Source organism: Chaetodon auriga, chromosome 23, assembly GCF_051107435.1.
Source record: "Chaetodon auriga isolate fChaAug3 chromosome 23, fChaAug3.hap1, whole genome shotgun sequence".
Taxonomy (NCBI): domain Eukaryota; kingdom Metazoa; phylum Chordata; class Actinopteri; order Chaetodontiformes; family Chaetodontidae; genus Chaetodon; species Chaetodon auriga.
Genome location: NC_135096.1, coordinates 13,732,603 through 13,756,747, shown reverse-complemented (window position 1 = coordinate 13,756,747; position 24,145 = coordinate 13,732,603). Strand labels below are relative to the sequence as shown.

Sequence of the window (24,145 nt, the reverse complement as noted above, 5' to 3'; positions counted from 1 at the left end):
TCATTTTGTACACATTTATATAATCCTTGATGGTTCTGTAACGGTTTACTTTAAATTGTATAATAAATTATGTCGTGCAGTCAAGGAACAAATAATCGCGCAGGTGATAATTTTCCACATGGACTCAAGTCAGTCTCCCATGAAAGTAATCTTCACAGACAGGACTTCAAACTGACCTCTGCAAACTGACTTACCTCTGCAAGAGTGACGTTGTTTCTCCATCACAGGGTGCTGCAAAAACCCTCAGCAGAAACCCAACACTCCAGTGAAAGAAAACCAAGAACCTCTACCAGAGGGATGGAAAATGGCTCCCTGGGGCTCCACCTAGCTGGCTCCGCCCTCCACCAGCGCACCTGGAGCGCATTAGCCTAATTAGGGGCTTGGTATATAAGGAAGACGCTGAGCTTAGTTTGTTGCCGGATGATCTCTCCCATGAGTTTCTAGCCCGTGCTTTGTGAGTACTTCCAGTCGTTTGTCAGTTGCTGTCTCGTTACGCACACTTCGCAGTGGCTGTTTTTTCCTCTGCCCTCACATGTGCTGTTGTTTTTCTCCAGTGCCTACCTGCTGCGTCCAGCCCTTGCTCAGCCTCATCCCACCACGTGGAGAATTGTTTATTCCACTCATTTCAGTGCGCCTTCGGTTTGTTGTTCCACTCCTTATGAGTGTGCCTTCCTTCATTTGTCAAGAAAATTAAATACATCAAGATTTTTTGTGTTATTTAAGATGACAAATGTGTGATGACAAATGTGTGTTCACAATGATACACAGCATGGGTGCAAATGGGTGTAAATAGCTAGAAATAACACAGTACATACAGTATAGACAGACACACGCATGCACGCACACACACAAACACACACTGAAGACATCCAGAAAGTCAATCCAGAAAATTTCAAGAACTTTGAACGTATCCTCAAGTGCAGTTGCAAAGACCTTGAAATGCTATGATGAAACTGGCTGTCATGAGGACCACCACAGGAAAGGAAGACCTCTGCTGCAGAGGACAAGTTCATCAGAGTTAGCAGCCTCAGAAGGCGCAAATTAACAGTAGCTCACATTAGAGCCGACACAGACGCGGACACAAACAGAGACACATCTCAACACCAACTGTTCAGAGGAGACTGCGTGAATCAGGCCTTCATGGTCGAATTGCTGCAAACAAGCCACTTCAATTTGTCTTCAAAATCAGTGGTGTAGTTGGCTACCCTACGTGTTCTCTAGTGATACTATCTAACCTTTATAAGATACAGTTTGTCGTCCTTATAAAATCTCACGTGTTCTTTTGTTCCACGCCTCCACAGAGGGTCCGCCTGTTCCCGCTACCAGCTTCCAGCTTCCAGCTTCCAGCACCAGCGTCCCTGCCGCCTCGCCACTCAATCTCACTTAGCCACCAGCCTCAAGCCCGCAACTGCCGCCAGTGTTTCTCACCAGTGCCTCACCACCACATGTCATCCCGTCCAGCCAAGATTCATCCACCTGTACACCGTCCTCCGGATCCACTCATCACCTCTGGATCCTGCGCCTTCCTCGCCACTCACAGAACACTAACTTCCAACATTCACCCGAGTATCTGGAAGACCACTGTTGTGCAATAAATTGTTTAAAGGTCACTCCGCTTCTGAGTCTGCGTTTGAGTCCTAATTACCACCACCGCACATAACATTATCTCAGTCTTTCACTCCACCCTGTTAATATTAAAATGTAATGTCTGAATCCCTACTTGACCTCACCCACACTGTAATATTCTGCCACTTCCTCCAGTCTCCCTTTGCCACACACAAACAACTGTCTGTCTGTGAGTGAGCCAGAGATAAAACACAACTAAACAACAACGGGAATCATAAGATCTGGACCATTAGTCCGCAGGTAGAACAGGTCCAACCTGGGAAACTGCTGGTGGATAGCTAGGAGTATAAATACTGGTACAACTGATTGGATAATTGAGAACAAGTGATGATCAAACAAGTGGGAAACTGAACAAAAATAGAAAACACCAAAGAATCCCACTGTCATTTGTCTGAGATGTATTTGATCTATTACTCTGTGCATCACAAAGGGGGGGCGTGGATACAGTGCTAATCCGATCTGACATACAAAACTCTGAGTCAGGTACAGCTGTCATTCTTTCAGACTCCATAGTTTTCTCTGGGTCCCTGCTAAATCTTACCGGTGATGACAGGTTTAGCTGCATGTCACCATCAACCGGGGTCATTCGAAAATCTTGTTCTTAGTCTTTCACACCAAACCTGGAAAAGCAATACAACCAATTATATTTGTTACAGCTCCTGGTCCATATTTAGAATTTAAATCACACTTGTCTCAGTTTTTAATTAAGTCTTGAGTCAGATCATCATTATTTTAAGTGATTTTAATATTCATGTGGATATGTGTAATGATGGCCTTAATGCTGTTTTTATCTCAATAGATTCAGTTGGTTCTGTCAGAGTGTATATAAACACACTTGTTGACCCCCACTTTTGTGCTGACATATGGCTTTGAAATTGAACATCTAGTACTCTTTTTAAAGGATCCTCTATTATTATTTTTATTTAATTCCTATTATCGGACTACATACCACTAGGCAAAAATTGCTAGATTAAATGTCCATCTGATGTTGTGCTGTAGCTGGATTTAAAGAACTGATTCCATCAGCATTTACTTCAAAATGACAGAGGACTCCTATGCTAACTTTAGTCCTTCACCAACTGATCATCTTGTTGCTGCAGGCTCACTGCATGTGGCGCTGTATATACTACTACTGCCCCTCTAAAAACACAGATTATAAAACAAAGTAGGCTAGCTCCATGGGATGATCCCCAAACCCCCAAATTAAAGCAAACATCAGGGAAACTTGAAAGGAAATTGTGTTCAACCAATGTGTATACACACACACACACACACACACACACACACACACACATATATATATATACGCTCACAGCAGTTGGTACAAACACGATCGACAATCCAGCCACAATCCATGAGAACTTGTGCGGTGAGAAAGCACAAGGACTCCGTGGCAGAGGCCAGGTTAGTAACATGAATTCATACAGAGTCTGTAGGGAACAGTCAGTAGAGGGAGGAGGAGAGAGGTGTTCAGCACACCATGGGAGGTCCCTCAACAGTCTACACATATAGCAGCTTAACTAGGGGCTGTTCAAAGGCTGCTCTTTGGATGCAGCAGTCTGTTACTGAAGGAGCTGCTTCCAAAGCAAGTCCTCTAAGCAGGTGTACACATCCAAAATCTCGACGTCCAAACCATGGATGCTGACCAGTCTAATCATGACACGTTCCTGTTGAAATCTATCATCATCTCTTTTGTCTTGTTGCCGTTTATGTACAGGTGGTTCAGTTAGTGCATCAGTTGACAAAATCGGTGATGACCTCCCTGTATCCCAGTTCGTTCCCACCACCACATCAGACACGCAGTCACAAAGCCTCACACACTGTGGTCTATTGGTGAGGTAGTTGATGGTCCACTCAGCCAGGTGGCGGTCTACTCCAGCTCCTTCCATCTTCCCCCTGAGCAGCGATGGTTGGATTGTGTTGAAAGCACCAGGGAAGTCAAAAAACATCACCTTGCACTCCCGGCTTTAACGGTGAATTTAATTTAATCGTGAATATGCTGCAGTAATCTAAATAGACATTTTTTATTTATTCATTTTATGTTTGAGAGTAAGCAGCTCAGGGTCTTTTCTTACTGAGAGTATGTACCATTGGTGCCTCAAAATAAGAATCATGGCAAATGACGAACTTGTGAATATTTTTCTAATTATTTTGAAAGTAAGAAAAAGTATTTTACTGTTAAAAAGCTGAATGTCAGGATTTTTTATTTTTTATTTTTTTAACATCGTAGCTTTATAATGACTGAATTATTCCAGCATCAAAACTATCTGATCATGATCATTTGTGCCTTGTGAAAAGGTAAGGTCAATTAGTTATTTTATATGAAGTTTGATTCCTCTCGAGTCAGCTGTGTTAGTACAAGGGCAGGTTGAAGTGGGAAAAATATTTGCACAATAAAAAAAAACCTTTTAAAAACTGATTTTAGCCTCTTAGCGAAACCTTTTGCAAGTGTTTTAGCTGACTCAACACAAATATACAAAAGAAAAATCTCATGATAGTAAAATGTTTCTGCATTTTGCATATCGCATGTCAGTACTCCCTGAACAATAGTTAATTAAAAGGAAAAAATATATTCTGATAATTATTATTACTCTATCACCTTTTTTACCTGTTTTCAGCCAGTTGTTGAAAGAGTATTAACTGTGGTTTATAATGTTTCAAGCTCCGATTATGATTGCTTAATAAAAAAAAAATATATACGCTGAGTACTCAAATTTTCTTAGATAATTGGTTTTCGACAAAACTTTTGGGTACAATGAACTTATTTGGCTTTACAGCGCATTCACTCTCCAGGGTACCACTATCAGCAGCACGTCCTCTCTCCTCTGGTGTGTGGTTAACTGCCAGTGTAGTAGAGAGAACTGCAATTAAAACATTTTTTTTGTATTGACTTGTGTGATTTTAAGCAAAAGTGCATCAGTGTAGTAATTATATGTTTAGAATACCAGCACTGTGGAGACGTAAATGTTGAGTGGCTAAGATAGAGATTCAGTCATTAAGGATTGGCTGAGGAAAATGACATCACAAGTCTCTGTCTCTCTGTCTCTGTCTGCCTGTCCGTCTCTCTCTCTCTCTCTCTCTCTCTCTCTCTCCTCTCTCCCCCTTCTCTCTCTCTCTCTCTCTCTCCTCTCTCTCTCTCTCTCCCCCCCCCTCTGCCCTCTCTCCCCTCTCTCTCTCTCTCCCTCTCTCCCCCTCCTCTCTCCCCCCCTCTCTCTCTCTGTCTCTCTCTCTCTCTCTGTCTCTCTCTCTCCCTCCCTCCCTCTCTCTCTCTCTCTCTCTCTCCCCCTCTCTCTCCCCCTCCTCTCTCTCTCTCTCTCTCTCTCTCTCTCTCTCGCTCGCTCGCTCGCCTTGAATGAACGAGACGCTTTGTGGTGCGCGAGAACCCGCGCCATAGAAGATTTTCTTTTTCGTAATTAAGAAGTACAAGTGGTTGATTGCTGCTCATTTTATGATGTGTGTTTTTTTATTATTATTATTATTATTATTATAAACCCCAATGACAAACCGACTAACTGACACAGCATATAGCCCCAGAAAACTGCGATATACAAACTGGTTGATGCCATACCAGAAAGAGAATTCATAACAGAGGCAAAGGATCATCAAGGTAGAGTGAACTCTGATTCTCCGGTACACATCGGAAGAGGAGGAGGGGTGGGAGGGGGGTGGGGGGGGCAAAATAAAGAAATAACGGATATAGAATTAAAAAAAAAGGACTACCGACGAATTTTGATGCGACAGCTGGTGGAAAACTTGAAGAAAGGAGAGCGGAGAAATAACGGAGAGAGGTCTCAGTTTTCGGTGATCCGCCATGCAACATGAGTAACGACAGTAACGGAGTTGGGGGGCTTCAGCCCTTCTGGAACTTCAATGGTGAGTGAAAGGCTTTAATTTCGTACACGGACACGAGGACAGTTATTAAGACTTTGAGCGTGTATAGTTAATGCATGTTAGTGTTAAATAAATGAGGGTAGGTTAAGGGTAACAAACAAGGCTACAATAACCACTTAAAGAAACAAAACAAGCCAATAATTTGGGCTTTTTATCATGTGACACTGTCATGTGCATTTAGGCAGATACACAGTCCTGCAAATGTGTTGGAATGAATGCTTGTCATTGGGTTTTATACGCTCCTGAAAAGGTGGGTAAAGTGAGTTTGACTGGGCATCTTACCCCTCACCGCATGCACAGTGAAGCATTATGATGCACTTTGGTAAAGAATGCATGAAAAAGAAAATGTCCAAACAAACCAGCAAAACAATTTCACACAGAAATAGATTCACAAGTAAAGATGAACAAATAAAAACAAGTTTCTTGATATGTCAATATACTAAAAAGGGAACATTGTGAACCAAAGTGATGAACTGCTCCTGTATGAGACGAGAAGTGATAATTTGACATTCACATGAGAACTAATTAACATAGCGTTGAAAACATCAGTCAGGATATATTTTTCTTTTCTATAACCGAATCTAAATGGTGGAAGGTTATGTTGTTTATGGTAATCCGAATCCAAACAATGAGGGCATTAGCTTTCTCTGAGGGGGTGAAGAGGAAAAAACAAAGCCCTTCCTTCTCTCTGCCCTGCTCTTCTCTTTCACTATTCTCACCTCTTCTTTCCCTCATCGCATCCATGCAGTGAAATATAAAAGCAACAAGGCTTGAAAATAAGAGTGACATTAATGGAAAGTGTGTAAATTGATTATTTAATTAATTCTTTTTATTTGATGTATTTCCATGTATTTGCTGGCTCTTCATGCTGCCACAGACAACAACCCTTATTTCACATTTTTCAGGATAGAGTGATTGACAGCTCTGAGTTCTAGATAAAACATCAGGGGGTTGATGTAACAGTCCCCTTCTTCCTCCCCTGATCCCCCCCCCCCCCACACACACACAGCAAATCTTTGTGTTCATCTCGCCTCCCTCTCCTCACCTCTGTTCCTTCTGCTCTTCTAATTCTATCCTTTTTTGCATTCTTACTCCAGAAGACAACAGACGCATGTGGTGTAAAAGCCTGTTTGTTTGTGCGCATGCATGCATGAATATGGCGTTATGTGTGGACAATAGGGGTTGGTGATATGACCTAAAATATATATATCACAGTATTCTTTTTTTTTTGTTTATTTGTTTTTTTTATGGTGCCAATATTATGTCACAGTACTACGAAAATACAAAGGACACTCCACTCAAGACACGATTCTACCTCTTTTCATTCTGCATTTTGCCATTTAAGGGAAAATATATTAAGAAAGAAAAAAAAATATGTGCTTATTGTTCCAGATGAGAATGAAATTTGAGGTATCAGCCTACATGTGTTTTGGAAGAAGTAACCTGCCCCATAATAAATGAGTAAATGTTATGTGATTCATTGTCAGAGTTAGACGAGGGGCATCTCAACAGCATTTATTTGGTAGAAAACTCAATGTTATATAAATACAACAGTAAGCCTATCGAGTACATTTACATACATCATCAGCAGCATACCTGTCAACATTGGGATTTCAATATAAGGGGAATTTTCCAGTGTCCCCCCCCCGGGCTGTCCCACCCTTACCACTGTTCACATGGCATACATTTAGACAGGTGCACACACAGCGAATCCTAAAATCTTCACACTTGAAAATATCAGAGCTCCAAGGATTTGCTCCAGTCATTTAGATGGTAAATGGACTGGGTTTATAGAGCACTTTTCTAGTCGTCTAGTCTGATGACCACTCAAAGTCACACACATTCGTACGATGTTGGCTAAGCCACCTGCTCATTACGAGCGTTAACCATTCACATGCACTCACACACAGTGAGCATCGGGAGCAATCTGGGGTTCAGTGTCTTGCCCAAGGATACTTCGACATGTAGACTAGTGAGGTCAGGGCTCGGACCACCGACTCTCTGATAGGTTGACGACCGCTCTGCCCCCTGAGTCGCAGCCACCCCTGTGTTGTCAGAATCAGACACGTAGTTGAAAGTGAAACGCTGTGAACATTCCTGCATTGTATAAATGAAAACACAAAAGGCCATATAAATTCAGCACTGTTCATGTATTACTTGGAGGACGTATACACATCACTTACACATCATGCTTCAGTTGTGATTTTGAGAGACACTACTGGCAAGTGAGATAATTGGTAGTAGAGGGTGATTACAAAACTGGATGGGAAAGATATTCTAAATACAATCATTGGAGGAGCATGTCTCTGTGCCTCTTGGGCAGGCTTATGCTGGGCAGATTTGTCATACTGGCACAGCTCGCCTTTCTCTCCATAAGATACACTGAAATTCATGTGGCATATTTTACAAAAAGCATGACTTTGACCAACGTACGGCTCAGCCTCCTGCCATTTGGTGAGACTTGCACAGACTTTTAGCCTGTTTAGCAGGTACTCCATTCCTCTCACGTTCATCTTTCGTGTTCTTGTTCCTCTTCTTGTCTTATTTTGGCATAGACCATTTGAGTGATTGACTACTTGTCAACAGATGTTACACCTAATGGTCTACATACTGCAACCTGCTGTACCAGAGGGGATTGTACAGCACATCAAATATGGAAACATGCCTCATGAGCCAACCTTAAGGTTAAAAATACAGGAGATTTACAGGAAAATATTTAAACAGTAGGACTAATCCCGGGAAAAACTGGAGGGTTGTCAGGTCTGCAACAGTTCCACATACTGACACGGCAGGCGGAGGGGGCTTTCCTGTAACAACAAATTCAGCTTAGCTCGTGTTGCAGTATGAAGTGTGGTGAGTTAGGTCTGGCCATGTGAGACTACATTGAAAGCAACATGAAAAAACAGCTTCCCACGTCCAACCACCTGCTTTGGTTATTTACTCCTAGTGGATAAAGAATGTTTGATGTGGGTGTGTATACATGATGACGTGCATATACTGTATGAATTTGTGTTTGTAGATTTTAGCAAGCTGCAGTGTGCGTGGAATATTGGTTTCTTTTATGTTTCAGCTGTGTGAGTGGGCGTGTATCTGTGTGTGTATAAATGAAGTGTGTATGTCTTTGTGCCTATTTGCTGTTGCAATAGAAGAAGAAAAAAATAACATACAAGTACTGTGGTGAGACTAACTGCTAACTAACTACTACATGATATGAGCACCGTGATGTTACTATGATGTTTTCTTTATCGTAATCTTATATATGAATAATTTCATGTAATTTTGCCCCAGGAATTATAGGAATCAGCTCTGTAGTGAGGAAATGGTAAATGGTAAATGGACTGTATTTGTATAGTGCTTTTCTAGTCTGATGACCACTCAAAGAGCTTTCACAACACAAGTCTGCATTCACCCGTCCACAAATTTGTACGGCGACGATGCCACCTGCCCATTATGAGCAAATTCTATTTATAATAAAATTGAAATATATACAGTATTGCACAAAAGTTTTAGTCAGGTGTGGAAAAAATGCTGTAAACTAAGAATGCTTTTAAAAATATGAATAATAATTGTTTATTTTTAGCAATTTACAAAATGCAAAGTGAGCAAACAAAAGAAAAATCTAAATCAAATCAACATTCGGTGTTGCTACCCTTTGCCGTGCAGGAGGCTTAAAACTGGGTGAGGAACAGCCAAACTCTGATACCAAGGTGAGGTTGTGGAGGACAGTTTCGTGTCACAGGTCATTCACCGTGGCAAGACTGAGCACAGCAACAAGACACAAGGCAGCTATACTGCATCAGCAAGGTCTCTCCCAGACAAAGATTTCAAAGCAAACTGGGGTTTCAAGATGTGCTGTTCAAGCTCTTTTGAAAAAGCACAACGAAACGGGCCAACGTTGAGGGTCACACGTACATGGAGCAGAGACAAATGAGTGCTCGGAGGTCAGCAAGTTTAATTTAGATTTCTCTTATTGACTTGGATCGGCTTCACTGCAGAACTTCACTAATTGTATGGAGAACTAAGTTTTGTATCAACCCCTGCTAGTAACTGTGTTTTCTGATAGTCTAGCGGGCTAAACATGTGCCCTCTAACATTAAAATAACCTGTTCAAATACAGCTTGGCACCAAGGTTTGTGGAGCTTCTGCTTTCTTTGCATTTGTTGTGAATGTTGTGGTTTAAAAGCTAGCAGGTGGTGCTGCTCTTGGGTCCTAAACCAGCCTGTTACAGTCCACCTGGCCAGTCATGGACCCAGCGTGCTCCTCATCTCCACGGAAACACTTTGAGAGAATTTAAGAGTTTTTCAGCAACACAAGTTCTTGGTTATGTCCTTCAGACTGAGCAAGGCTTCAGCAGTGTTCCAGGCTTTGGTCAATGACGTGCTCAGGACATGCAGAACGGTTACGTGTTCTTCTATCTCATCCTGTGAGGAACACGTTCACGATGCTCAAACCATCCTGCAACGGCTCCTGGAAAACTCGCTGTTTGTCAAGGTAGAGAAGTGCAAGTTTCATGCCCCCTCTGTCTCTTTCCTGGGATACATCGTGGCTAAGGACAGTCTCCAAATGGACCCAGCGAAGGTCTCCGCCATCACCTCTTAGCCCATCCTCGAGAACTGGAAACAGCTGCAGCACTTCCTAGGGTTTGCCAACTTTTACAGATGCTTTATTCAGAACTATAGCTCTGTCGCTACACCTTTCACCAGCTTCCACCAACAACATCCGGATCAGCCCACCAGGGCTCCTGCAGCTTTGGGAGGGAGGAATAGGAGAACCAGGGCAGTGCTGCCACCTGATGAAGAGGAGTTATGAAGGCCCAATGAAGAGGCCTTCATTGGTGAGTTCGGCTCCGTCTGAGGATACATCATCAGAGACGTTTGGGAGTAGGTCTACCAAAGCATTTTGAGCCCAACCTATAGGGTGCACCAATTCAATTCAATTCATTTCAATTCAATTTTATTTATGTAGTGCCAAATCAAAGCAGAAGTTGTCTAAATGCACTTTCCATATAGAGCTGGTACAGACCATACTCTTTATCTACAGATACCCAACAATTCCCTCATGTGCAAGCACTTGGCAACAGTGGAGAGGAAAAACTGCCTTTTAACAGGCAGAAATCTCAGGCAGAACCAGGACCTCTGGGTGGATGGCCATCTGCCTCGACCAGTTGGGATAGAGAGAGAGAGCGAGAGCGAGAGAGAGAGAAATGCAATCACAACGCTCTTAACTACTCGTAATGTAGCATATATGGCATCATATATACATATATATTTATGTGTGTGATATATGTACGTATTGGTAACAGTATATGTACGTAATATAGCAATATGGATGTAATAATTATGGAAGTATGACTAATAGTAGTAGCAGTTGCAGTGGATGTCAGGCAGGGCCAGGGCAGGAGATTTAGTCATAATCCGCAATCGACGTTCAACAACTTACCCATGACATGTACACTAATGTGCCCCCATATCGTCACAGACACTGGCTTTGGTGCTGTTAACAAGCCGGATGGTCCCTCTGCTCTGTACACTGGGGGACACGGTGTGCATGATTTCCCAAAAAAAAAAAAAAAAAATCAAAATTTGACTTGTCAGACCACAGGACAGTTTTCCACTTCACCTCAGGCCATCTTAAACTTTATCTTAACTTAAACTTTCTCATCTTTACTTCAGAAAAACTTTTTTTTTTTTTTTTTTTTTAAAATATATACCTGATGATGTTACTAGCTTCTTGGCAGTTAATTAAACAGAGTCCCAACTTTTTTTTTTAGAAATAGGGTTCTAATAATAGTAATCCCATGCATCACAGTAGGGTCATCAAACCAGTTGGTGCTCAGGCCCTAAGAAAGAGAAAAGTCTTATGATAACAAGAGTAATAATGAGAACATCTACATCAGCATCAACATCTGAATTGTTTAACTGATGATGACTCCGCCATTTGGTGGTCTAGGCTGTGCGTTATCTATTGTGTGTTAAAAAGCGAGGACAGGCCTACTGAAACATGTTGGCTGAATAATGTGCTGACTCTTCCAGAAAGTCAGTAGGTGTTCCCGACGTACTGGAAGTTACCGTAGGAAAAATAAAAATTAAAAAAAAGTTGTGTGAGATGGAAGAGGGACATCTAAAATCCTCCACAAATGCTTATAAAACTGTGGTAATTTGGATTGCCCTGGACTTGCCAACCTGAAGCAGCAGTATTTAAACTCTCCTATTTGCGATTAAATAAATGTTTTCAGCCATTGGTAGGTTGGGTGGTGGGCTGTCTCCCGATAGAACCCAGTAAATGGAAGCCTATGCAGAAGGCTGTATCTGGGATGGCACTGAACTACATTCAAAGATCTTGCTTGGACTGGAGGGAAAACCATTGCTTTGATGCATTATGTATTCCTGTGTGTGTGTGTGTGTTTGTGCGCGCATGTGTGGTGATGGCTGTTTTTTTGCCCTCCTCAAACTCAGGGAGCCAAAAATTTAGTTTCATGCCCTTGTGTGGAACAGGGCCAAAATAAAGTGGAGAGAAAAAAAGGTATTAAGCAAAATGTGTAGAGCAGGAGAGACACACCAGGGATCGAAAGGGAGAGGAGCTCTGTTACAGTGTGAATGTGTCAAATAGAATAGCTAATGTTGCTAAGACACACATACACACACTTGCATGCTCATTTACACAGTGCACTACACTGTGAAGTATGGATTGGCAACGCTATGATGTGTTTGGAGGGTGTAAAACAAAATCTCTCTCTCTCTCTCTCTCTCTCTCTATTTCTCTGCCTCTCTCTCTGTCACACACACACGTTTAACATTAAAGATGCAAAACAGGAAGGAGTGGATTGGCTAGAGGGGGAAAAAGAGGGGCAAGAGAGAGATACAGTATGGAGAGATGAGAGAAGAGAAAAGGAGGGATATAAGGAGATGAACGGGGGGGATTTAATACTGTGTCAGACTATATTATATGACGTCACATTAATGGCAATGATGCTGGAAGTCAGTCACAGTTGAGGGTGGTGAGAGAAAGTCTATATCATGATATCATGCTGCGTGTATTCAAGGTTCATACAGGTTACACACAAAACATGAGCAGAGTTTTATAAATTGGGGAAATTTGCAGTGGTTGCAGAAGATATTTCGCCTCTTGTCCAATTGGCCTCTATCAGTGCTAACTGATCCAGGCATTTGTCCTCTTGTAGGATCATTGATCCACTCAACTATCATGTGAGTCGTTAGGGGTGGAAAAGCATGTGCCGGTGGACAAGCATCTGTCCCTGTGTTACTGGGATTGAAGTACACAGGGATGTGGTGCTTGTTGAAAACACTGTGTCTTTTTGTGGTCTTGATGAAGGCTCAGTTTGGGTAACCACACGGGGAAGTGCTTCCCTGATGCATGTCTGCTCTTTCTCCTTCCCTTTTGTCCTTGTGGGCACATTCTTAGCCTGGTGGTGTCTGGTTCTGATAATTAGAATCAAAGAGCAACTACTGATCTGTGTGAATGGATTTTCTGTATACTTTGATGTGGAGTCTTCTGTCATTTGCAGTGTGCACTGCGCAAATCCTCTGGCAGACACTTTTATCCAAAGCTACATATGAATTCCCACACCGATGGCACAGCATCGGGCACAGTTTAGGGGTTCAGACCCAAGGATGCTTCGGCATGTGGACTGCCAAGGCCAGGGATTGAACCACCGATCTCCTGATTGGTGGATGACCGTTCTACTTCCTGATCCACAGCTGCCCCTCCGAATTAACTTGATGTTGCTGTCCACTGCATTGATGTGATCGGTCAAAGCTTCCACTTCCTGTGTTCTAATTTTGACCCAGATGTCATTCACATACCCAAACAAAACAAATTGCTGGGGGCAGTTGCTGCGAAAGACTCAGGGCTCTACTCTTGACTTCCTCCATATAGAGATTTGCCACTATTGGAGAAACCAGTGGCCCATGTCACAGCCATACTTCTGTTTGTAGAAACCCTGGTTGTACTGCAAACAGGTGGTTGTCAGGCAGAGGTCCAGCAGGATACATATGTGATCTGGGGTGAGGTTGGTTTGGTTGGAGAGAATGCTGTCTGGTAGCAGTCATTTCCTTTCAGTCTTTACTGCTGATTACTGATTACCCTCTTCCTATAACTGCTGTAGGGATCTCGCCTCAGTGTCTCATTGGTGGCTGTATCACTGAGCTGACTGGTCACCTTGGCATGGTAGTCAGCTGTGTTTAGCAACACTGTGCATCTTCCCTTACTGGCTGGCAAGACTGTGATGTTCTGGTCTCTCTGTACCGATGTCAGTGCCTTCCTTTCGTGGAAGCAGAGGTTGGAAGATGGTGCTTTAGCACTGGTGTGGGTGGCTGATACCTTCAACCTGATTTGTTCTGTAGGAATAGGAGATTCCCCCTGCACAAACATTGAAGACATAGCGACATACATGTCCACACTCCAAACAAGAACTCTTCAGAGGAACTGAAAATTGGATCAAACTTTGCCTCTCTCCCTATTTCCACTGCTTCATCGGAGAGACGATTTTCCACTTTGGACATGGTTACGCACTACAAGGACCCAAAAAAGACTCACCAACCTTGCTATATATTGAGATATTTTGGACAAGCTGGATATTGCTGCCCTCATCAAAGTCTTCATTAGTGCCAACCCGGAGTGAAAGGCCATGTTTGGAGTTTCAGTCTCTCTTTCTAAAGCCCAGGAAATATGGACGTTCTTGGAGGGAGCTTACGGTGGGCTGTTACAATACATTGTTTACTGTTGCCAGTGTTCAGCACCACGGACAGCGCTGCATGCTGCACAGAGAGTTGCTGAATTGTCAGACCTTATGGACTTGGTCATGAAAGCTGTTAAGCTAACAAATGTCTCTTTTCTACTCTCTGTGCTGTGTTGAGAGAAGGACACAGTACTCTGCTATTCTGAGGCTATTTGATGGCTTTCATACAGTGTTGTCACACATGTTGGAGTTGTGCAGGTCTATTGGGGTTTTTTTTAGTGATGATGTCTGGATCACTCAACTGATGTTTTTTCTGTGCGCTCAACAAACTAACAGTTCTGTGGCAGATTGGAATACAAATGCTATTCAGCAGAATACATGGCTATCTGAAAAAAAAATCAGAGGATGAAAGTAGCAGGTCAGGGTGTCAATTTTTTCATGTTCCCATCAGTGGATTCTGCATAGTTTTCTGAGGTTGACCTGTGGCACAGGAACAAGACATGGATAGAGTTTCAATTCAAAAAGAAAGCACTGGGCTCATCAAACTATCCAGTGACAGCACAAACACAAACATATATGAAACAAGAGCACTCATCAAGTTCTGGATCTCCTGCCAGAAATATTTCTCACAATTGGCGGCAAAAACAATGATGAGCCTTTTGCTTTTTGCAACAATATATCTTTGTGATTTTCATCTCACCACATCTGTATAGGCCACCCTACATATTATTGAAGGCCCAGTTTAATATGCAACACATTTTTATATAATATTTGTAATCGGAGGTCCCTGTCTATCAGCTAGGGTGTCCTTGGCTTGAAAAAATGAAGTTTTAATTATAACAATAGAGTCTATAATTGAAGTAAGTGGGTGTTTTGCTGCTGCTGCTGCTGCTGCTAATACTACTACTACTACTGCTAATAATAATAATAATAATAATAATGATTAGGAATTCTGTGACAGACAGGTAACCACTGTAAAGATTTGAGATTGGAGTAATGTGAAATCCCTCTCTGGTTTTCGTCAGAACGTGCTGCTGTATTCTGTACGAAGCTGTAAGTGAACAAAAGCTTTCTTAGTCACACCAGACAGAAGGGCATCACAGTAGTCCAGCCTGCTGGAGATAAAAGCATATATTAACTTTTCCGTGTCTGCCTGGGAGAGAAGTGGCCTGACTCTGGCAATACTCCATAATTGATAGAATGACATTTTAGTCATGTTTCTCACGTGATGTTCAAAATCTGTTCCTTGGTGTTTCGTGTAAGTAGATTTAGGTGTTCAGACTGTTTCTCTCTGTCTCAGCTTTTGTGCCACTAACAAGGGTCTCAGTTTTGTCTTACTTTAGCTGTAAGACATTCTGACTCATCTACAAGCTGATGTCTGAGATACATCCAATCAAGTTGTTGATAGAACTGTAGTCATTTGAGATTACAGACATATATAGGTGGGTATCGTCTGCATAATTATGGAAATTAATGTTCCGATTTCTAATAATATTGGCAGGTGGTAACATATAGAGACTTAAAAGAACTGGACCTAAGATGGAGCCCTGCAGGATACTTGTCAGATTGTTATTGTTATTGGAGTAGTGATTATCCATGGCCACATAGAACTGTTGACCAGTTAGATAAGACCTGAACTATTTAATAACTTTGTCAGAGAGGCCAAGTGCTCAAGGCTGTCCAGCAGAATATTATGATCTACAGTATCAAATGCAGCACTGAGATCTAAAAGGACCAGCACAGACAGCTTTTTTTTCATCAGTGTTCATTCTGAGGTAATTCACAACTGTGACTAGAGCCTTTTCCGTACTGTACTGGGCCCTAAAACCAGACAGGACATTAAAAAAACAAAAAAAAAAACAAAACAAAACAAAAAAAAAACAATGTTGTCACAGAGGAAATCATTCTGTTGTTTTTTGTTTTTTTTTTTCTAAAATGGTCATGCGCATCAGGTGTGCACCTGCTAAATTTACTCCGCTAGATCCTGTAGTAAACTGAAATTTTATCCAATTTTGATTTTTGAAAAACTGTCCATGAGGTATTTTAGTTACACGGACTGGAAGAATAGACAAGTTCACAGGTCCAAAACTAATAGTCGACCTACAATAAAAAGAACTGTCAGCTGCAGGAGGATGAGAGTTGTTAGAGGGTCCTGGTTCCACATGAGCAAAGGAGAGTCATGAGGAACCAATTTGACTGACCTGCAAAGCAGGTGGACTGGTCCAAAGGAGTCACATAGACGAGATGTTTTGACTGGCCGAGAAAGGAGCGCACAGCTGAACAAGGAGGAGATGTTTATGGAAAGTAGCTTTGCCCCCAGCCAGATGTATTCCATTACTTCTAAATAACTGCCTGCATTCCCAGAAGAGATTGAAATTGTCGATATGGGAGACACTGTGGGCAGTTCAGGCTGATGGCAGCCAGGTGCACAGAGACAGCAGCCTGCTGAAACACTCAATTCCACGGCTGCAGGAGAGGATGGGACCAGACTCACGAACGTGCCTCACCGATTCCTTCAGTGAGAGGAACGTGCATAAAGTCACTTATCAACAGCTCCAACTGCTCCTTTCGGATGTCATTCGTACCATTGGTTTGGCTCCAAGCCTGGGCCAGGGGTTCTCCTCGTGGAGTGATACAATCAGTAGCTGTGACTCTGTGGTTACTGAGGGACCACACCAGAGAAGCGTCGAGTCTCCTGTGCCTCCCCTGGCAGCTTAATTGCAAATTCACACCGTAACTCATGTGATCCTCACATCAACGACTCAGATCATGGCTGGGTGGGTCAATGACTCACATGCGAACTCAATGACTCCCAAGGTGTGAAAAATCCTGCAAGAGGATTAAAGAGAACTGAAGAAGCCTATTGGATGAGAGGCAAAACGTCCTCTAAAACCTCAAGCAAGTCCAGCTGCCTTTGTAAAGCACTTAGAACTACCATGACTTGATGACTTGGATGATTGAGAATCTTCACAGATATGCATGCATATTGTTTTGTTGTCTTTTGTATGTCCTTTGTCTTTTTCCTATGCAAGTACACTGAGTGGAATGTTAAACCAGAGTCAAATCAATTCATATTTTATTTTCTTTTGCTAGTAGGATAATATTTTGTTTCTGATCTTGAGAGGCTTTTTTTTTTTTAGAAACCCACAATGGGCCAATAATTACAATGATGCTGTGGGGTGTGCAATGGGACTTGTGGTTTAGTGAAGGTTTACTCTGGTCCGCTCTTCAACAAAAAAGCAACAGGGGCTCCATGGGGACTGATTTGCTGAAAAACTGCTAGAACAGTTTCCTTCCGTAAGGATCATTTTGTGTTCTTCTCTCTTCTCCTTCTTTTCAAAAAGTGACATGTATTTTGCTTTCAGCATTTAGGTATAAGAGGAAGGTCACGCTGTTGTTATCCTCTTCATTCCTTGGAGAGATCCTAGGGAGGTGTAAATATTCCAATCACCTCAAAACATCCAATCGAAGTTCACAACAGGACAAATTGCAGCCTCAAACAGTAACATACAGTTAGCCAGTCAATACTCAACCTCAACCTACTCAACCTACTCAACCTAGCTCTTACATGATGTCAAGACTTCAGATTGTGCATATTCCTTTAATGTGTCACAATGTTCATGTGATTTTTAGCCATCCAGTTTGAAAGTCACGCAGCATTATTAGAGATAATTTTTATTTATTTTTTTTTCAAATCCAAACGAATTAAACAGGTTGGAAACATCTACAGTTGCATAACTCAATATGTAAATTTTACATGAATTTGAGTGCCGTCTGCTACTTGTCTGTATGCCCAAGAGAGGTATAAATGTTGCAACCGTGTGCGGGCTAGAGCTTTGTTGCTAGAATGCTGTTCTTGTATATATGAGTGTGTGAGATGATGGTGATGAAATCAGTGGTAATGTGCATCTGATCTGCCTGTGTTGTATATTTCATAGAAGATCTAAGTCAATTCTTCTGTGTGCATGGGTGTGTCCTTGAGCTAGATTTAGAATGTCTTTTTTATCTTTTTATTTTTGGCAAGAGCCATTTTACACAGACAAAATATTAGAAATCTACTTGATATGTTGCTTCAGATTTGTTGCCGAATTTTGCATATAAATGTGAGACTTTTTTTTCCATTGGAATCTGTACTGATTTGTTCATAATTCTCAAATCTGTGTCTGAATTGCCTGTTGCATTAGCCATGCTGGCATGCTGGGTGCAGTCAAACACAGTGCAAAAGTTAATGTTAATAACTGTTGTGCCAGTACAATCACGCAGAGTTAACAATGCTTATGTTCACACTCATTAATTGCAAACTGATATGTTCAGTTAACTGTTCACCAAAAGCATGAGCGCCTTCGAGGAACATGTTCCTTTAGCACATTCATACAGAACATTAGCTCTTTGATTCAACAATAATGTCTATGTATGTGAAAATCTGATTTGAAGTAACACACATTCGAAAAAATATTAAATGTGGAAATACCAATCAAGATGTTATTCATAAATTTGAAACATGCAGAATACAATATATTATTTAAAAAAAAGATTCATATGGTAATAAATATTACACTAACTGTATAGTAAACATGTTTTATTTTGTATCACATTCATTCTAATCCTACTTAATCTTATTTTTTTTCCATTCCTTTTTCTGATCATGTAGCTCCGTGACCTTGCAATATATCTCACATGATATCATTATAATATTCTAGCTGAATTTAGAGCGTATCTTCCTGGTTTTTAGTTAAATATTAATTTGCCAGTCTTTTGTACTGAGACCCTTAAGACTGAAAATTCATCTAATTATTCGAAGCAGTAATTTTCTCTGGAAAATTACTGTAAGTGACTCGGAAAATTCTGTCTGGAGTGATTATTTTATTATGTTTGTGACACAATAAAGCTGTTCTATAATAGAGTAAGATTTAAAGGTAGCTGCAGTTCTCTGCATATATCATTGTCAGAGAGCAGTGTGGCCTGCTTGACAGAGGCAGGATGCACATACATGATTCAAACACTGCAGATATGTTACATTCATGTTTAAACACGGCCTCGCTCCTCGCACTCAATGCCTTGTTATGGTTGAACTAACACTAGCAGAGCTTTGTATGGGTGAATCACTCGAGCATCCATGTGTTTTATGGTTATGTGCTGGTCAGCTTCTTAATTGCATGTGTAAATGTGTGTGTGATGCAATATATATGCTCTGATGTTGCAGTATATTGTGTTTGTATGCACTTGGTGTGGCACGCATGCATAAATGAAATAAAAGACAGTACAGTATGAGGAATGTAAATCCTCATGTTGTCAAATGTAACTGTATTAGCTTGGAATATTTTAAATAACAATGCATTTTGTGGGGGTGGTATAAAAACATACAGATGTTTGACAGAATTTCTACTTTTCTACTTTAAATAAATCAAACTCATTGATGCATATTAACTGTGCTGAGCATCATTAATATTATACTTGTTGCTTTAGTTTCACCTCTTGCACACATTTGATCTCTGTAGCCATGCAGAATATGAAATGGCTTTATGAATGTTTTTATATATACAGTATATGAACAATGTGCAATATTGGCATCTGGCTTACGAGTCACATAATCACACGACTAAATTTCCCTGGTGTCCTATTTTATCTTATCTTATCTGATATGCCGATTGCCTGAAGAGCTACTTTCAATGGGTCCCACTACATCCATGCTTATCCTGTCAAATGCTGTGTCAGTGAAAGGCAATGGCTGAAGCTCGGCATGGGCTGCTCACCTAGTTGAAGTTAGCTGACTTGAAGCACAAAAATCCTTGACATGGGTGTACAAGCCGTTCTAAACAAACCTTCTGGCAATCCTATGAAGGGTTTTCTGGAATACTAGGTTGCTTGCCTGGGGAATGGAATGATGTAGCTCCATGCAAAACTAAGGCTTCAACCTTACCCTGGCGCTGGTAGAGAATATCGCTCTGAATCACATAGCTGGCATCAACAGTCTGCTCTGCCTTGCTTCTCACCCTCCATCTCCACCAAAATATAAGGGTTGTGCTGGGCTTCATTGCTTCCTCACCATATTCGCTGGCTGTAGCCAAAACTTTTTCCCTCCTTCTCTGAGCTCTGGACTTTGGCTGCTTGACTGAACCTGCCTCCAAATCAGCAGACTGACTGAGAATGACTGAGAATCTAGCTGCTGCAGCTCAACCTCGTGACCTGGTGCCTCAACAGTGCCCGCTACTTGTCCTCCACCAATGACCTGGTTATTAGCTCTGGCCTGCTGTATTAAATCTAGCAGTGTGGGGACATCATTACCGAGAATAACTGGATAATGTTAGTCTGAGCACTAATGCTACTGGCAGGAGGTAAGTCTGATGACCTACAGTAAGATAAACCTCACTTTCTCATCACCATGAACACAGCTAATGTTGGAAGTGATTTAATTCCACAGTTCTCTAGGAACAATGCTAAACACAACAATTGACTGAAAGCTGCTGACAGAGACTCCTCATGCTTCACCAATGCTGGCACAGTGTGCACTTCCTCCTGTACAGACACTCGGTGAGAGGGTCTGAGAACTGAACATAAGAGACGGCTTACTCTGTCTTGTCACAGGACATGAGTACTGAGTGTGACCGTTCTCATTACACTGATGACAGTGTGTCTCTTGCCTAGAGCTGGAGAAAGACTTTCTACTGGTGTTCAGTTTACTGGAAGAGAACTGTCTGGCACTGGAATGAGGTCTACCCTGAGCCAGACTTTGGGCCACATTCACAGATCCAGACCTGCAGCTCTGGGCTCACAATCCTCAAAAACTGGTCTAGAATCAATAACTCAGAAACGTCTTTCACAATGGAGATCTCATGCTTAACGTATTTGTTAAATATGTCCTTCAAACAAACATACATACATATAACAAAACATGTTGGTTTCTTTTCAACATGACCACAATCTTTAACCTTAACCAAGTAAATTTTTGTTGCTCAATTTTACCCCAAAGTCACCTCTCTGATTAAAGAGGTGGCAGCTAAGAAAACATTCAGCTGGATTATTGTGGGAGGCAATGACCTACAACCTGCTAGGTCATTTAGGGTGGTAGACTTGTTTGTAGATCTAACAGTCCCCTGTTAATTTAGTGGATGTCTTGGTCTTCCTGATATTTCAGTACTGTAGAGAAAGACATCTTGTATTTTAAAGTGCATTTCACAACACAGAGGGCTTATTTTCCTTCAAGAATCGGATAAAGCATTTTTGACGAGTACGAGCATGATACGAGTAAAACTCGTCACTATCCGTGCTCGTGCTGAAGGAAAATCCTCATTGGGTAACTGACTGTCTTCACGCTCTGCTCTGTTCTCACGACTTGTTTCGTAACGTACGCGGTGCATTTGACAAGACAGAGCCTCCACTCCAGTTGTTTTTTTTGTTTTTTTTTTACTGTCTGCTTGCTCTTAGTTTGGCTGGTGATATAAAGTCTGTTGGAAAACTTTGCTCGTACTGAACGCGGTGCTTTTGAGAAGAATACAGTGAACAAGGCTGACATTATTTCCCTGTTTGCCATCACTGGATGTTTGCATGAATCACCAAGTTCACACAGATCATTAAAAAATAAAGACTTACAGACCACTTAAACACATACACACACATAGCTGAACACACAAAGTAGCCTATATTTAATATTTTTATTGTCAGACTTAAAATAATGTACCGATTTAAGCCCCACCCATTTCCGATTTTTCTACCACGTCCACTTCTGGGTTTTGATCCAGATCTGACTGACTTTTTCTTCACATATATGTGTGGTTTTCTTTAGCATTCTTGATTTACTCCCACAGCACAAATATTTTACTTCAATTTTAGTGTGAATGGTCTGCTATAGACTGGAGACCAATCCGGCTGAACCCAGCATCATGCCCAATGTGAGCAGCCCTCCTGTGATATTGCAAAACATAAGTGGGTATAGAGAGTGGATGGGATGAAAAACAATAATTTCTTCCAGATCTACCTAAATCTGATATTTGGCTGATATTTCCTGGCACTTGCTCCACTGGAGGAAACCAGAAAATGTGATGGAAAACTCAATATAGTGAATCCACCAATTCCACCATGAAATTGAAACCCTGGGAACCATTTTTGGATGATTGTTTTGTGCACAGTTAAAGAAACAACATGATTTTGTAAGCGACAGAGCTACACAATTTAATATAATCAATAGACCTTCAATACTGAGACAGCTGTCCCTCAGCCTTGTCTTTGTAGTCAATTTTCTCAAAAAGTAGAGTGGAGCAATAACTAAGGGAGCTCTGATGAAACAGGTTTGAGGCAAAGAACAACAATGACGAGGCAGGAAGGCAGTGAAACATAAAGCAGACTAAATGGTAGTTCATACAAAATCCAACATTAACAAAGAGAGCACACAAGGACAGAGTATCAAAGAACTAGTACTCACACTGGAACAAACAAGGAAACCGCCAAGGATTCAGGACAATCTGGCAACAGGTAACAAAGAAGCTCTTCCTTTTATCCTGGGCCTTAATCAGGCTCATGCTCGCCAGGTGCGCTGCTGAGGAGGCAGAGCCGGCTGGGTGTAGGAACACACCCAGCTAGACAGACAGGGGAAACAGACAGACAACCAGACAGGTTTTCAGGATCGTAACACCCTCGCAAGAAGAGATTTAGAAATGAAGGATGTCCGTTCATGGCATTGCTTTGGCATTTGTTGAGCAGTCCACCAGCCAAATAATTTACATACAATATTAGGATCAGCAAACAATGAAGCAGAATTGAAATAAGAACACATTTTAGAATCAGATGTTTGCGAAGACCTTTGGATTGGATGTAACTTCCCAGATAATGTATCCAGATACAGATCACATGTTAATACTAGCTGTACATAAGGTTTTTCAATCGTATCAACAATGGGCCACACAGACACATAATACTTTCATCTAGCATCCTTGGCAAAGCAATATTAGGGTCAACGTTTTTAGCAGCCACCATAGGATATCCCACATGCTTGGAAGGGTGAGGAAAAGGCTATTCGTTGGTTGCTATCACCATTTGCAGTGGTCGCAATATGTTGTATCCAAACATATTGGACCACATTAAATGAAATATGGTCCTGTGCATGGTGGTAAGACAGACTTTTACCTGTGGTGGCTGTGGTGACACCTGGTCATGCCTGGCTTTGCCATGATTAACAAACCACAAATCAAACATTCACTGGGGAACAGTTTTGGTCTGTCTCTAGCCTTGATAGCTAATTAGCTGCTCAGCTGCTGCACGTAGAACAGCATACAAATTGCCCTGCAAATATAACATCCTTCTAGATGCTGCTGTTGTACTTATGCTTCAATATCACTGCTAACAACACGCTGTCTGCCCGTGGCTTGTTAGCTACAGTGCAAGCTTATTTACTTTGTCTCCTGTTCCCCTAGCTCCTGTCAGTCAAGCACAGAGACTGACATACATGCTCCCCAGGGGGACATAGACTGAGATCCTACAGGTGGATGCAGGGGGGAAATGGGGCTTTTGAAATGCTAAATGAACAGCAGGAGCAGAGGTTTCCAGTGAACAATGAGAGCAGAGAACAGATGTACACTGCTATTAAGGGTGTGTTGAATATATGTTGATTATGTCGAGTTCCCAAATTAGCTCACAGGCTATATTGCATTCTTTTCAGGAGTAACCATGTTACTAAACCAAACTGTAAAGTTTACAAATTTTCCATAACCGATGTCAATTTTCAAACCCCAGATTTTTGAGCTTCTTAAGAAAATAGAATCTCTAATGAGCCAGCCAAATTTTATAAACATTGCTTTACCACTTGAGGTTAGCAGAAATTATAGTGCCAAGAAATGTAAGCATTTCACATTCCAACAGGTTCCCTAGCAATTTCAAGTAGTTTTCCAGCCTCGACTTCCTAAAGTCTAATGTCATCTCTTTATTTTTCCTAATGTA

The 24,145-nt window shown here is 41.5% G+C and overlaps 1 protein-coding gene across 1 annotated transcript in view; it reads left to right on the top strand.

Moving 5' to 3' along the window:
- The first annotated feature begins 4,976 nt into the window (after positions 1-4,976).
- Positions 4,977-24,145, top strand: part of LOC143315756 (muscarinic acetylcholine receptor M4-like) — a 31,261-nt gene continuing 12,092 nt past the window's right edge. Inside the window, exon 1 of the mRNA XM_076723130.1 lies at positions 4,977-5,499. Within this exon, the coding sequence (XP_076579245.1) occupies positions 5,445-5,499 (55 nt within the window). The 5' untranslated portion in view covers positions 4,977-5,444. The remainder of the gene's footprint in view (positions 5,500-24,145) is intronic.